Source organism: Hydra viridissima, unplaced genomic scaffold, assembly GCF_058129835.1.
Source record: "Hydra viridissima isolate aposymbiotic clone 2 unplaced genomic scaffold, HvirCarnegie_v1 scaffold_1, whole genome shotgun sequence".
Lineage (NCBI taxonomy): Eukaryota > Metazoa > Cnidaria > Hydrozoa > Anthoathecata > Hydridae > Hydra > Hydra viridissima.
In genome coordinates this window covers 19,104,201-19,121,467 of record NW_028324300.1, presented here as the reverse complement: position 1 = coordinate 19,121,467, position 17,267 = coordinate 19,104,201, and the positions used below count along the sequence as shown (strand labels likewise).

The 17,267-nt window shown below is 27.3% G+C and overlaps 1 protein-coding gene across 7 annotated transcripts in view; it reads right to left on the bottom strand.

The window, feature by feature from the left end:
- Positions 1-17,267, bottom strand: part of LOC149893759 (NACHT, LRR and PYD domains-containing protein 5-like) — a 48,555-nt gene that overhangs the window by 11,497 nt on the left and 19,791 nt on the right. For all 7 annotated transcript variants that reach the window (XM_090076342.1, XM_090076340.1, XM_090076338.1 and 4 more), the window contains 2 exons: positions 11,871-13,208; positions 9,439-9,465 (listed from right to left, as the gene is read on the bottom strand). In XM_090076342.1, the coding sequence (XP_089932468.1) occupies positions 9,439-9,465; positions 11,871-13,208 (1,365 nt within the window). The remainder of the gene's footprint in view (positions 1-9,438; positions 9,466-11,870; positions 13,209-17,267) is intronic.

The following is a 17,267-nucleotide window of genomic DNA, read 5'->3' as shown; positions in this document are numbered from 1 at the left end:
TGGTGGCTGTCATTCATTTGTTGTTTTTATTTTTCAGTTGATTAATATTTTTAACTTAACAAAGTCAGTCAACATATTTAAAAGTAATATTAAAAAATTCATTAACTTGAATATTTATAAATAAATGCACAAGTTAAACAAAAACTTTTTAACATGTGAGATTTCTTATAATATCAATACAAGAAATATATGCAAGAAATCTCACATATATAGAAATCTTTGATGTGTTATTTAAGTTAACAAATTTTTTAACATGGCTGAAATATGTTGACTGTCTTTGTTAAGTTAAAACTATCAATCAACTGAAAAAAAACAAAAAAACAAAAAGGATATGATAACCTTCAAAAACTTGTAATATTTCTTGTTATATCCAAATTAAAAAGGATATTAAAAGGTTTATAAAATATAGCTCAAGTAACTAGCTCATTTTTTATGAAAAAATTTGCTTTGCAAAAATTTGAAAACACAATATCGTGTTTAATAAATATAAAACAGATATTATTTTCTTTATAAAAAAGATCAAAACAGTTCAATTGATCACAAATTAGTTCAAAAAACATTTTTTATTTACTAAATATTTATTAAACAAATAAATAATTTACGAAATACAAAATTAAAATAGTTATTGAAACTTGTCGTACGCCATTTTTCAACTTTGGTTGCGCCTCAACCAATAGAAATACGATAAACAATTCAGCCAATCAGTAGCTTGACCAAAAGCATTAAATTAGCGCTTAACTTTATTCAAAAATCGCGTGAGATTTTTGTTACAAAAATAATTTATTTAAAAACTTAAATAAAAAATATTTTCGCTTTCTATTTCTTTGCTGAAGCAACAAAAATATTTTAAAGTATTATAAAAAAGTAAACTAAAAGTATGTCAATTTAAAGCGGTAACAGTCGAATAAAGAACGGTTTGAAATTATAATTTAAAACTGTTACACCAAAAGTAACGTATAAAAAGCCATTTCTTTTATGGTCATCTTTTTTAAACTTTCAAACTAGTTTTGAAAAGAAAAAATATCGAAAAAACCATTTTAATGTCACCAAAATAACTAAAACTTTTCAAATTGTTAACTTTAGGCAAGGAAACATAAAAATACTGTTTAACTAAACTTTCAATCGCTTTTTCCCTAAAAACCTAACTAATAGAAATATATTCTGCTAAAAACTGATTTTAACAACTACATAACAACAAAATTTTAAACACTTAGTACTTTTGCGTCGTTCGTTCAGAAATTATTATAAACAAGAAAATAAAAATAGAAGTAAGCGATTTTCATCAATGAAACAATATAACTCCTGCGGCGATGTTCTCATTTGAAAAACGTCGATTCGCTCACAAAGTTGTTTGAAAACTCACCCAGAGCGAGGGTTATGTTGTAATTGAAAACTCGAACGTGGAATGTAGAACAAATGTTTGCAATTGTTCTCTTTTGCTTTATTCGTCACGGTACGCTTTAAATATTATAAGTTCTCCTGAGAATCTCTATATTCTTAATACTCTCTGTTCTCCTGAGAATATTTGGAGCATCTCATGACAATTCTTGAAAGTAAGAACGTGATTGAAGTTTTTAAACTTTTTTTAACAGTGTAAAATCCAAAACAATGCTTAGAAATGAGAGATTAAAATATTTTCTGAGACATAAAAAACAGATTTCACGCTGGTGCTACAAAAGGTCAAGAAATATCAAAAGACCCTTTTAGCTCTTTACAGCCACACCTTAATATTTCTTCTGAAAGATCCAACATCGAGTAACAATCTGATTAACAAAGCTATTACAAAAAGTCGCCAAATATTCTTTTTGAAATTTCGAAAAAATGGAATTCAATTTTCCCTTACACCCCTCATATATTTATTATAAAAAAAGATTTCTCAAAGTAACAGTAAAACTAACATTTTAAAAGAATTTATCCATTTCTCTTTTCTTAGGATAAAAAAATGCATTTTCATAAGGTTTTGAAGGCCGAAAAGTTTTATGATAGGGATTGTGTTTGGGGATTGCAAACTCTTTTAGTCAGCAACATTTATTGAGCTGTTAACAGGTTACTTTAATACCTGATCTTTCATTTCCTTCTGGATTTTTTATAAGATTAGTTATAAACAACTCACAAAAATGTTAAAAACTATGCTGTCAATAATTCCAAAAAACAGCGCCTACAAACTGAAAGTGCAAGAATAACAGCGATGAGCATTCTGTAAGCGGTAAAGTATTTTTTATCGAAAGAAATTGCTTTTTTATTTTTTATCGAAAGAAATTGCTCACAAGAAAATAAATAACAAGAGACCAGGCTTAGAAGAAAAAGAATTACAACCCTATCTTATCAATCTATTTTAATCTAATAGGGTAGATTAGGGTATTATGAGCATCTTAAGCGAAAATTGGAATATTTTCGAAAATGGTTATGCTGGATACAAAATTTTTGCGAATTAACAATTTTTAGGGATCCATACTCATAGTTTACGTAGATATTTGTGCGAATCCTAATTTTTTTTTTAAAAGCACAAAGGTTTTAAAAAAAGTCACAAAAGTGCTCATATTACCAATACCACTCGGTAATATGAGCACTTTAATTTAGCTCAAAAAAAATAACATTAGGTAAAAAAATATCAACCTGACATATAGAACTAAATTTTGGAATATAAGGATTCGTTATTAACATAACTTATAATTAAAAAATTAAATTTTAAGCCACTTTTTGTTAAAACAATACGACTATGTTTTCCGCAAAAAACAAAAAAAAGAAATTGTTAATTTTTCAATTTTATCAACTCATAAATTTGAACGATAAAAATTCAAATTTTTTTAAATTTAAATTACAGAAGAATATTTATTATTGTTAAAATAATAAAATATTTTGCCGTGTTTTGTTTTTATTCAAATATTAATTAAAACCGCTGCTGTTTTAGGACTTTAAACTTGGTAATTGCAATGAAAAACATGGGGTAATTTGAGCATGCTCATATTACACAAAAATGGCATCTTTAAGTAAAAGTAAAAACTAAATGTTTCTATCCATTGTTTTTCAAAAATAACGGAAAAGTTTTTTGGCTAATATATTTTTCTTTATAAAAAAATCAATTTCATTATTTTTGCACCAAAATTTCGCGCCACAGATACATTCATGCGTGACGATGTTATTTTAAAAATGCAAAAAATTTAACAGCGTTTTAGTTAAATAATAACCTCTAATTACTGCTTATAAATTTACGCTAATTTTACTGATTCCTGTTATCACCATATAAAGTCGATTCAAAAAATACAAAGCAACTTTAACTTCAATGCTTACATCTACGAAATCTTTAGGTATGCTCATATTTCCAAGGTGCTCAATTTACCCTGATCTACCCTATATTTTTTTTAAATGGTGCTTTCGGTTTGCAATGTTCAAAATCGAACATTATTCGTAGCTAATACATTATGAACTTAAAGCCAAGGTGAATGCAGCGATTAAATGTCAACAATTGATGCTTAACTAAAAGTGTTGTTACGGTTGTAAAAGCTCTTAGTGCTTGTTTATAGCTGCGATTTTACGAACACAATTTGTTTTTATAACTTTATAAAGTCAATGTCAACAGGTCAACATCAGCCAAACATCTTCCCAAAGCAAAAATTCATACTTAGCATTTGTTTTCGTTCAACAAAACAAGATGAACTCAAAAGTGCTGAGGATGATCAGAGTCTTGAAGTGCTGCAGTCAGTTTAGTGATACTCATGAATAAGTTTGTAACTTCATATATTCGCTTTGTTCCAGTTTAAAAAATGCTTACAGAGTTGTTTGAAAACTCATCCAGAGTGAGGGTTCAGTTGTAATTGAAAACTCGAACGTGGATTGTAGAACGACAGTCTGCAATCTTTCTCTTCCCTCTATTTGTCACGGTACGCTTTATATATTCTCAGTTCTCCTGAGAGTATTTAGCGCTTCTCATTACAATTTTTGAAAGTAAGAACGTGATTGAAGCATTTGTACTTTTTTTTAATTTCAAACAAATAAAAATACTTGTTTTCAATTTTGTTAAAACCGAGAAATATTTGCTTTATAATAAAAAATTCAAAACTCAATTCTTACCTCTCTATCTAAAGTTATAAGAGCGACCTTTTTGGTAAACAAGAGTTTGCTTCTGTTCACCAAAAACTCAAAATGTACAGAATGCAGATAAAACATTTTATTTTCAAGTGAAATTTTAAAGTGAGGCTTTTCATTTTTAAATTTAGATCAATATAATAAAAAAGTTCCGTAGCCATCATTTTTTTCAAATGTCTTTTGTTCTCCATATCTCTTAACTGGCACATTATTTGTTGATTTAGCCACATTTCAAAGCTCAGAAATTTGCTTATAAGAATCTTCTTCTCTACAGCGCGAATTATTAAATTTTTCTTTTTTCGTGACAGTTTCTTAGACTTTCTCGTTTTTTTTTTTAATTCAACTTAAGTTAAATATTTTCTCCAGTAAATTAATTTTACTATAAATACATTTTTCTTAATGAAATTTTGATTTTCTTAATGGTCATGGAACTGTTTATAAACTTTTGCACGGTTACGTTTTCAATTAAATTTGAATTTCTACCTTCCATTACAAGTTATCATTCTTTTGAGTAAATTATACGATCACATTATAGGAACAATTGTTAAAACTTTCATTCATCTTCAATGAAAGGTCAAAAAGTTATGACAAAAAAACTTGAAAAATTTAGCTAATTATCAACTTTTGCACTCTACTGTAAATCTTGATGGGTAAGAAATTGCTGACCCACAGCTTCATGTCTTAAGGATAGGGGGGGGGGGGGGGAGGGGGAATGGAATGTTTCAGTTTAATCAAGAACAGGGTTAGGAGGGTGCAACTTTGATTAAAAGGGGCTGCAATGTTTCTCTTGATTTTTAATTTTATGTGGGTTTTAAATTATCGAAAAGTTATTCCCTAAAAAAATGCAAGGATTTATTTTTAAAGAAATAGATTTTTTTCCTTCTCTTCTAATATACTAAAAAGTGACATATCCGTAAAGCTTTAAAAGTGAGTATAGAGTGGGTGGGGAGGGGTATTTTAGTGAGGGAGAGAATTGATTAGACAAAAGAGTTTACATAAAAATTGAATAAGAGGTTATTTGGATTTGTCACCCTCTAGAGTTGATATAATGATAAGGCCGAACGAAGTCGATTTTCGAAGGCTAGTAAAGTAAAACACTAGTGTAAATGATTCTATTTTTCAAAATTCTGCTGATGGGCTTTTACAACATTGAAAACTAGTTTTCACAAAGAATTTCAACGGATCAATGAAAGCATAAAATTAAATCATTTCAAGTCAAACCACACAAGCAATACTACAAGTAATGTTTACGGTTTCAAATTTGCAAGGAAAATGAATGTTTTTCAATATAAACATTTACAATTGTCTTATACACAAACTAACCTATTGATACCTAACAAATTGATAACTAAAAACTATTTCATAGAAATTTAACGAAGTAGGGTAAAGTAGGGTAATTTCGGCGTATTAAGCTATTTTGTTGTTTATAGACAATGGTTGCTTTAATAACGTTAAAAAATCATGCATATCGATGTCCTGCAGATATATCTATTAAGTAATAGTTAAAAAATTGTTTCAAACTTACAAAGTTTTATGTAAAATTTGTTTTACAAAATACTCAAAAATGACGAAATTAGCGACCTAGTATGGTAATTTCGGCACAATGATACGGTAAATTCGGCATACTTAAGAAAATTAAGATGTTCGTTGAAAACGCATTAATATAATTAAAATATTATAAACAGCTATAAATCTGCATTGTATAAAGTAATTGTCTCTTAAATGGAATTTGTTACACCTAATTGACATTTAATTAAGGGCGTTGCAATTGCAAAGATTCATATTTTTTGAACCACCTATTTTAGTAAAGTATGAATACATCACCCAAAACAGAAACCTTATTAGAAAAATGTGCCTGTAAAGTAAAATTGTAAATAAAATGATTACTAATTTCTATGATTTCGATGATTATTTCTAAATTCTGTTTAAATAAGAATTCATGTTTATAAGCTCATAAGTAGTTCATAAAATAATATTTTACATAACTACAATAGTTAAACATAAAAAAATAAAATACAAAGAAAACTTTATAAAAAGAGATTTATTTAAGAAAGTTAAAAAACAGCTTAAAGAATCAGTGTTTCATACAGTCATCACAAGTAAATACTTTTTTAGCATAAACACCACATATAGCAGCACATGTCTCATGCCACCATCTACAGCATTTATGGCATTTATCCCAATTATCCTTTAAGTATGGATCGACAGGATCCCCATAACTGTATTGACACATTGCACAAAGTTGTTTATTAATTGCACTTTTAGCATCAAGGTTACTCAAACACGTCTTTTGATGTGTAGATATATTTTCTTTAATGCACTTTTTACGTGGCTGCCTGTTCTTATATTTCAAAGTTAAAGATTCCTCTAGCTGAGATTTATATGGTGATCCAGTAATTTTTTCAGCATGATTTACCCTCCTTTTTATACCTGTTCGTTTTTTATTTTTAATGTCAAGTCCAGCTAGTGATCCGAATGTAACACCATGAGGTTGTGAGGTTTCATCAGAGGTGGCTAATTCTAATGACTTCTGAAGTGTAAATGATGAGTTTGGTGAAGCAGATTCTAAATAAAAATATTTAACTAAAAAAGGTGAATAAAATTAGGCAACATATAAATTATAAAAAATTTGAACTATTTGTTTAAGAAACTTTTTTTTAGGTTAATAAAACAACAGATAAGTTATTATTTTGCTTGATTTAAAAAAAATTACATTTGTGTTTTAAATAAATGGTGGAAGATAGTAAAAATAATACATCTTTTAAAATGATTTACCTTTTTGAGAAGCAATTACACATTCTGTGACAAAATCAACATGATCTAAATCTTTAGCAGAGTCTAACCCATTGTCGAGAGTAGGGTGCATTTCAGAGGTAATATTTGGTTTTGAAATTTTTGATACAATATACGAGTGATCAGTAGCCTTAGCTGCAGCAAAGTCTTCTTCAGTAAACACATTTCTATCAAATGGATATATTCCACATTTTTTAAACCCTGACTGACAATTTTGAACAGTTGCAGCTTTCCCATAAGCTATTCCAAATAATTCACTAACCTCTAATTCAGTTACAGGACGACCTGGATGGTGACGAAGCCAAGTACCAACTTCTTGATCATAGAATATTTTGAGACTTTTAAAAAATGAAACATCAAGTGGTTGCAGTTTGTGCGTGCAGTGAGACGGAAGTGATAGTATAATAACATTTGTCTTGCGAGCTTTTATAATAACACTAAGATTTTTTTTATGACTTGAATGTCCATCTAAAATTAGAAGAACTGGTTGGTCTCTTGACTGTGGCTGGACTGCTTTTAAAAAATGATCAAACCATTTTTCTAACAAATCAGTTGTTATCCACCCATTTTTGCTGCCACCAGAAATAGAACCGATTGGGGCTTTATCTAAAAATTCAGGTCTCACTCGAATACGTGGATAAATCAACATTGGAGGGACAAAAAATCCGCTTGCTGATTGGCAACAAACTATTGTGATTGTTTTTCCTCTTTCAGAGCTTGTTAAGCCACCAACACTATGTTTTCCCTTCAGGGCAACAACTTTTCCTGGTTTATGGCATATAGACAATCCAGATTCGTCTACGTTGAATAAGTTTGCTGGTGGAATAATCTGCATTTCATCAGCATTAAACATTATTTTTTCTAGTTCATCATAAAAACGATTAACTTTTATTCTATTAAAACCAATGGCTCGATGCAATGACGTTGATTCAGCAACTCTTACAGAGAGTTTATTATGACGTTTCAAAAAACCCCTAAACCATTCTTTTCCTGCTGACTTAGTTGCACAATTAAACTTATGAATAATCCCATTTTCTTCACAAAACTGGAATACCATTTGTTTTACATCTTTTGGAGACAGACCAAATAATCTCTGTGACATAGTCAGAAGAACTTCAACAAGTTCTTTTTCTTGAAAAGCTGAGAGTGTTATTGGGTGCCCTGCTCTTAACTTTTTAACACAATTATCAACAGAAACTCGTTTTATATAGTCATGTAGCGTTTGCCTTGGTATTTTATATTGTTTAGCAGCAGAATATTTCGAGCATCCATCAACTAAAACTGCATTTACTGCTAGTTTTAATGATTCATTTGACCAATTACCATATTTTACACGTTTTGAATCCATTATATAATGCTAACACACAATAATATATATATATATATATATATATATATATATATATATATATATATATATATATATATAATTAATGAACTATTAATTTATTGTATGACATAAATTTAATTTATATGGTGGGGAACTATTATTTTATTAAGTTTCACAGAGACACTAACGAATTCAAGTTTTTCCTAACTCGTTATTATCTTATTACTATCTGAATTACTAAAATCAACTTCTTCTATACATAATATTTCAAACGGTTATTTACATTTTGGTTTCAGAGAAAGCACAGGTCGGCAAATTCGGCACTGCCGAAATTAAAAACTATTAATAAGCCGAAATTATCTCCTTAGAGCAGTCCTTGGAGAAACTTTTATATCTTGTAACATACTTTGATTTTTATCTTATTGCTGCTCACATTTTATTCAGTTTATATTTTTGAATAAAATAAATAACAACTTTTGGTAAAAATTTTCGAGAAAAAATCATTTATCCAACATTTTCAAATAGGTAAAAATGTTAAGAAAAAGCTAATAATCATAAATTAATGCACCTATAATGTAAAAATAAAAGTTTAAAGCAATATTTTTAGGAAAATTGTTTATCTTGCTACAATACCCAACTATGATTTAATTATTCCAATAAATAAATATTTTTAGGTGTTTTTTGAAGGGGTGCCGAAATTATCTCCCTGCCGAAATTACCCTACTTTACCCTAATAAAACTGACACTGAAAACAGTAACTCACAAAATCGAAAATATGATAAAACTAAAAGTTTATCATAAAAACGAGGCTAACAAATAAATCCATTTAACTAGATAACAAACGCAACTGATAATAACATCATTTACACTACAATTAGTAAAATACTGAATCTCTATAATATACTGAAAGTTGTGAGAGTCATTTTCTTAGCAAAACAGACCGAAAAAACTCATGTCATAAAAATCTTTACTATTTCCTTTCAGCTATTGAAACTTTCTTCAAAAGAATTTCTTCCCGTGTTTTTATAAAAAAAAGAGCATTTTTAGCTAGAAATGCTCAATGGTGTTTTGTAAATGAAAAAAGAAAAGTAGTCAAATTCATCAATTATTTTAAATTTGTGGCACGTGAACGAACCGATGAAATATTCTTTAAAAACAAAGCAATCGCATTTTCAAAGCATTGATCACGTAAAAGCTTCCCTAAACAAAATAAAATAAATAATTCATACCATATTCATAACCTTTTGGTACCAAATCTAAAAACAAAAAAGCACAATGTATGAAATTTTATTTTAGAAAAAACTTATTTAATTAGAAATGAACAAAAAAGGAAGGGGAAATAAATTTAAATTCCCAGTGTTTTAATTATGTTATTGTCTTGTAACCATGTTGAAAAGTCAAAGTTCGTGTTTTTGTTACGGTAAAAAACAAAAAAAATTGCAAAGAAACTACAAAACTTTAAAACGCCTTCTGCCTCTGAAACGCTTTTATAAGCCTTTTTCCAAATTAAGATCAATAAGGAATAATACTATACATCATGCACATATCAATACTCATAATGAGGGGCCTACATTTTTTTCCCCATCTTTTAATAATCTTATGGTCTTGTAATCTTGAAAAGTCAAAATTGGTGTTTTTTTATGATAAAAAAAAATAGAATGTTCTGGTAGTGTAATAAAAGTCAAATATTTATGTTAAACTTATTATGATCAAAAACAATAAAACTACCCTTAAACTCTGCATACTGTTTAACGCTTACATTAATCTATTATTAAAAATTGACTTTTTTATTATTTTACTCTTTTTGACATATTTATTAATCTAGAAGCAAAAAAACAGATACCTTTCATTTTTAAAATGATATGCATATAAATATAATTAACAGATATACAGTGAGAACAGAATTTAATTGTACAAAGTAATTTTTGCATTTTATTTTGCTAAAACTTGCTTTAATCTTGATTAATAATGAAAATAACTGAACCAATTCTTTTCAAATTTATTATGGCTATTTCTTATTTATAATTAATCAGTAAAAATATAAGAAAATGTGTTTGCTATACAATTTTTGAATTTTTACTTACAGATGTAACAATTTGCATGCACAACAATTAATTGTACAAAACTGTTTTATTATTTGTTATTAATGTTTATGGTTTTTTTAATTTATAAAATATCAATTTTATTATTGAATTTATATTTCTAGAATATTATTTTCAACAATTATTAACATTTTTGATAAATAAAGGTCATTAAAAACTCTGTTCATCGAACATTATGGCACCCAAAGGTAAGTATTTAAATACTACTCAACGAAAACTTGTTGTAGACTTGGTTAAACAAGGAAATACTTATAGAAAAGTTGAACAACTTACAAATATTCCATTTACAACAGTTGGAGCCATTGTAAATAAATACAAACAATATGAAACATTTGAAATTCGAACTGGACGAGGGCGAAAGCTGAAGACAACCTCACGAGATGATGGAGAAATTTTAAGAATGATTAAAAAAAATCGGTTTGAAAGTGCAAAAAATATAGCAAATCATCTAAAAAGTTTAACAGGAAACAAAATTTCACTAACATCAATTAGAAATCGCATTCATAAAGCAGGGTTTAGTGGATGTATAGCTCGGAAAAAACCGTTTTTAACAAAAAATCATATGAAGAGAAGAATGAATTTTGCAAAAAAGTATTATTTAATGCCAGCATTATTTTGGAAAAAAGTACTTTGGTCTGATGAATCCAAGTTTAATTACTGATTATATTAAGACCCTGTTTGCATGAAAACAAAAATATACACCAATAAAATATATACAACTTCAAAAGTTTTTAAATACATTTTCTCCTATGCTTATTTTATATTGTATGAGAAACATCTTTTAAATATTGAATAAGTCATCCTCCTTTAAAACAATGTTTGGCCTAATTTTATTCTATTGTATATATTAAAGATTACAAGTTTTTGGTGGCTGTCATTCATTTGTTGTTTTTATTTTTCAGTTGATTAATATTTTTAACTTAACAAAGTCAGTCAACATATTTAAAAGTAATATTAAAAAATTCATTAACTTGAATATTTATAAATAAATGCACAAGTTAAACAAAAACTTTTTAACATGTGAGATTTCTTATAATATCAATACAAGAAATATATGCAAGAAATCTCACATATATAGAAATCTTTGATGTGTTATTTAAGTTAACAAATTTTTTAACATGGCTGAAATATGTTGACTGTCTTTGTTAAGTTAAAACTATCAATCAACTGAAAAAAAACAAAAAAACAAAAAGGATATGATAACCTTCAAAAACTTGTAATATTTCTTGTTATATCCAAATTAAAAAGGATATTAAAAGGTTTATAAAATATAGCTCAAGTAACTAGCTCATTTTTTATGAAAAAACATGGCTTTTTAATATCCAACTGTGAGGTGCATTTCAATGGAAATTACTGACTGCTTAATCATTCTACTTCTTACTCAAAAAAAGAATTAAAAAAATTATTTTTAAAAACAGCACTAAATAAAACAAAAATTCTCTATAATTAAAGAAAATTTAAGGGAAACAAATTGATAGAACTCATTATAAATATAACAAACTAATGATGAAAACTCAAACAAAGTGTAATTTTTCTTTAAAATTTTAATTGAAACTTACCAAGTACAGAATTAAGGAATAAATTCCTTTCTTCATTTGAGTTCTTCAAATTAGGAAGAAATCTCATTAAAGATTTTTTGTTTTCATTTGCTAGTCCACAGATCATAGGCAAACAACTGCTCAACTTATCATTACTCATAATCTCTTCAGTACTCAAATAAACGTGTGCATGAACCGAAGCACAAAACTCCATTAAAGTGAGGTGAGCAAACTGATATTGATAACCAAGTTGTGATTCAACTCTTTCAATGAAACCCAAAAGTTCATTTTCAACTTCATCAAAGTCATTGACAATACCTTTCATTTCCTCTTGGGAGAAAATAATTTTACCTTGATTGAACAACTCCCAAGCAACTTTACAAATTCTTAAAACATGTTGCTTATTACTCTCACTTTGCATCATACTATAAACTGTTTCATCAGTTTTAGAAATGTGTTTTTGAAAAAAGTATAAGAAAATAGAGCAATACAACTCAGTCATAGTGTTGAAGGAACAAGAACCACTTGCAGCAATAACTGCACACATTACTGATAAATAAAATGGAACAGATGCCATGGCTTTAGCATAGAAAGACTCTTTAAGAACCCTTTTAATTGCTTCTTTTTTGTCGTCATAATTTTCAATATACTTATTAACTCCCTCATCATTTAAACCCATTATCTGAATGGTTAACTTGTCTGTACATTCTCTAACTTTATATTTATATAGTGATATAGCTCCAACTCTTCCAGCAACAACACATTTGTGTTTTTGAGTATTCAATGCTTCTTTTAACAAATTAACAATAGGTTGTTTGCTTGGATTAAGTGGATTACTCTTTATCAATTCATCAATGTGAGCAAACTCATCCAACCCATCCACCACAAACAAAATGGAAAAACGTTCACAAACATTGAACTCTTGAAAAAGATCTTTATAGAAGACTTTTAACAGATCATTTATGTTACTGATATTTTGATGTTGATTTAACTTTCTACATTCAAGATAAACCACAAAATCCACATTTTTCCATAATTTACCATTAGCCCAGTCAAGTAAGCACTTTCTGAGCAAACAAGTTTTTCCAATTCCAGCAATACCAGATATCAAGAGTAAAGATAGTTCTTTTGAAAATACTTCATCAAACTCGATTGGCTTATAGATCATTTGTCTCTTAAGAAATAATTCTCGCTCAGCAATACTCACAGTGTCTTTTTCCACTTCATCTGCATCAACTACAGTCAATTCAATGAACTTATTTAAAAGTTCAACTTTAGCAGGAGTTTTTACTAAGTGCACAATTTCATCCATTTTTCCATATGTTTTAAGATAAAACTTTTTCAGTGCTTTACACATTTCTGAAAGAACAAAAAAAGAATTTTACTTTACATTTTTAAAGAAACATTTTCATTTTGATTTTAATAAATTTTGTTTCAACATAAATATAAAATAATAAACTAATCTCTTTTTCAGAATTCAAAAAATTGTAAAAATAAAAATTAATTTATGATTTTATGTATATGTTGAAAATCCAAAGATAGTTTAAAATGGATTCCTAATACACATTTATTTTAACAAATAACTGAGAATAACTGAGGTGGATTTTATATAATTGCTAGCATTTTATATTTTGTATTTTATCATATACTACACTTATTTTTATTTGTTCAACTTTCATTTTTATCTTAATCTTACACTACCTTTATTCTTTTAAGTAAAAGGTATACAAGCAAAGTTATAACAATCAATGAGAGATTTAAGTTTTACAATAACCATTCCAAATTTAAAACAATATAAAAACTTCTTTTATAAAAAGCTTGGCTTTTGCAGTGTTATAATAATAATAATAATAATAATAATAATAATAATAATAATAATAATAATAATAATAATAATAATAATAATAATAATAATAAAAATTATTGTTATTATTGTTATTATTATTAGATAAAATTCTATTACTTTTTAAGTGTTGAATTTTTTTCTGGTATATTTCATTGTTAAATGTTTATTACATACTAATTATTGTTTATTATTAAACTTTTAAAACTTGTTAAATTAAAAAAATTTTTTTTAAAACTACTTACATAAATTGTGTGACATTAATAATAATAATAAAAATAATAATAATAATAATAATAATAATAATAATAATAACAACAACAACAACAACAACAACAACAACAACAACAACAACAACAACAACAACAATAATAACAATAATAATAACAATAATAATAATAATAATAATAATAATAATAATAATAATAATAATAATAATAATAATAAAAATTATTGTTATTATTGTTATTATTATTAGATAAAATTCTATTACTTTTTAAGTGTTGAATTTTTTTCTGGTATATTTCATTGTTAAATGTTTATTACATACTAATTATTGTTTATTATTAAACTTTTAAAACTTGTTAAATTAAAAAAATTTTTTTTAAAACTACTTACATAAATTGTGTGACATTAATAATAATAATAATAATAATAATAATAATAATAATAATAATAATAATAACAACAACAACAACAACAACAACAACAACAACAACAACAACAACAACAACAACAACAACAACAACAATAATAACAATAATAATAATAATAATAATAATAATAATAATAATAATAATAATAATAATAATAATAATAATAATAATAATAACAATAATAATAATAATAATAATAATAATAACAATAATAATAATAATAACAATAATAATAATAATAAAAATAATATTAATAATAATAATAATAATAATAATAACAATATTAATAATAATAATATAATAAAAATAATAATAAATAATAATAATAACAATATTAATAACAATAAAAATAATAATAATAATAAAAATAATAATAATAATAACAATAAGAAGAAGAAGAAGAAAACGAAGAAGAAGAAAAATGAATGTTTAAGCTGATAATTCTAAGATTAAGTTATGCTTTGTTGAAAAAATATGTAAATTTTAAAATTTTCAGATGATTGCTTAAGTTTCCTCAAATTATTGTTCATAACTTGGTTGATAGTAGGATGAATCGAATGGATGAATGTATTTGAAGAAAAGGAAGTTTTACTAGATACTAATTTTGATTTTTTTTATCTTAATTTTTTTTTATTTTGAAGTTGATACTTAAATTTGAAATTCTCCTTGCCTTTTTTTTTTTTAAACTATATTTCAGTACTTATGTTTGCATTTTTTTTTTTAGTATTTAATATAACTTTTAAATTAAAAAAAAAAATTTTTTTAAAGAATTTCTTTCATTTTTTAAAAAATTATTGTTCTGATTAAAAAAATTTTAAGTTGTATTTGAATTATTTGAATTTGAAATGAAAAATGAAAAATAAATCTCTCTAATTACATAACTGTAATTTGGGGAGAGTCATCAACAAAAACACCCAAAAAAACCCCTTTGGAGGGATGGTAGTACATACCCATAGGATATCATAACAAGTGATTTTAAAATCAACAATTACATACGTCATTACCATACAACACAGTTAAATAATTGCAGTCCATGTTTTGGATGAAGTGCATGTCTCTTGAATTGTTGCCATTGAGGCTTGAAGTTTGCATGAAGAGCTTCAGTGGCTTGTTCACTGTATATTCCAAGACTTTGATGACTCAGAGAGATGAACTGAGCCATCTGAAAGAACACAGTGTGGACCTTTGGAGTGATTGAGAATGGAAGAGCAAGGTGTGCAACTTTGAAGTTCTCAATGTATTCTTGAAAATTTTGTATCCAGATGGGTTCCAAAGCATGCTGTAACTAACTCATCAAATTGCCTGAATGCTTCAGCATATGGAAATGCTGCACTTACAGCTGCTGCTTCAAAAACTTGCTGAAGAATATCAATATTTTTCAACAGCCTTTGACAATGATTTCCATGAAAATGTCCTCTATGAAATGGTTGGAGGGGTATGTTTAAAACCTCTGGCCATTCTTTGGCCTCTGGCCAAACTTTGCTCAGACTCTTGAAAAGGTGGCTGACCACACCCATCAGTAGGTGAAGTACCATTGGTGGTTTTGCTTTTAGAATGAGTATTTCATCTGAAATATTGAGCAAGGGCATGTTGATGACATTTCCAAAGCATTAAGCACCCTTTACATTACTTCCTTCAGCAACAAAAGCTTGGTGAGCCTTTCTGATGCTTCCAAAGGTTCTCAGTGCACCACATTTTTCAAGGTTTGAAGAGTCTGAATCACACCAACAGCAAGGATGTTTGCTAGCATGAGACTGAAGTCCACAAAGAATGTTAGCAACTTTCATGTCACAAGACAAAACAAAGGAAAAATCACCAATATTGGCAAGGTTCAATAGGTTTTTAATGTTCTCATAGTTTTCTACTATTCCTTCAGAGATTGCTATAATCAGCTGTTTCTTTACTCCAGAAACTTTGAAGGAAGAACTACAAAGCTTAGGAGTCTTCGGGATGAGACTGGTTGGTTCTGGGACTACCTTGATAATGCCCAGACTCATCTTAAGAAAGTCACCTCCACCATCAAGTCCAATCTTAATTAGGTGTTCCTCGGAGACAGATCTTGCTGATACCTTAAATTGAAGAAGGCTGCCAATATCATTACAATGAACAACATCTCTAAGTAGGTCAATGTCAGAACATTTGATTTTAGTGACAAAAAAGTGATCTTTGAGCAACTTTCCTTGCTCTGCAAATTTCCTAGCAAAATATGGCTAAAAAATATTTTGTTGGCCTGCAGAGTTAAGAGTTGAAGCAAGTTGTTTCATCTGGTTGTTGGACAAACCAGTTTTAAGTTTACACTTTGACTTACCAATTTGGCAAATAATGCATTCACATGCAGGAGAATTTCTTGTTGATGGCTTCACAACAATTGAACTGAAATCATACAATATGGGAAATGGCTGTGATGTTTTTCCCTCATCAATTTTTTGCAGAATGAAACAACAATTTGTGCACATTCCATTTGAAAGATGATCGTCATTAGTCTAATGGTTTTGGAGAGTGTTTTTCTGCTTATCAAGAAAGGTGTTATACTTCGATCACGTTTTGACATTCAGAGAATGCAAACTGTGTTTTGATACTCAGCATGAGTTTCAGCAGAATTGGGCAATTTAAATGTATTTTTTTAGTTCCTCTAACAAAATTTTATCAATTTTAGTTTGAATACTAGAACAAAACTGATGAACTTAAAAAAATGTTGTGGATTAACAAGAAATCAAAACAAAACTGATGTTCAACATTAGAGATGTGGTGGGTTCTAGTTTAGTAGAAAAAAAAGCAATTTTTTTTGTTAGAGTTGGAATTTTTAAGAATGTTTGTTGTTATTTATTCTATATTTACAATAAAATATCAATATAAGCTCATAAAAATGTTTTTACTTCTTAAAACCCTTTGAAAAAAATTCATAATATAAGCATTTTT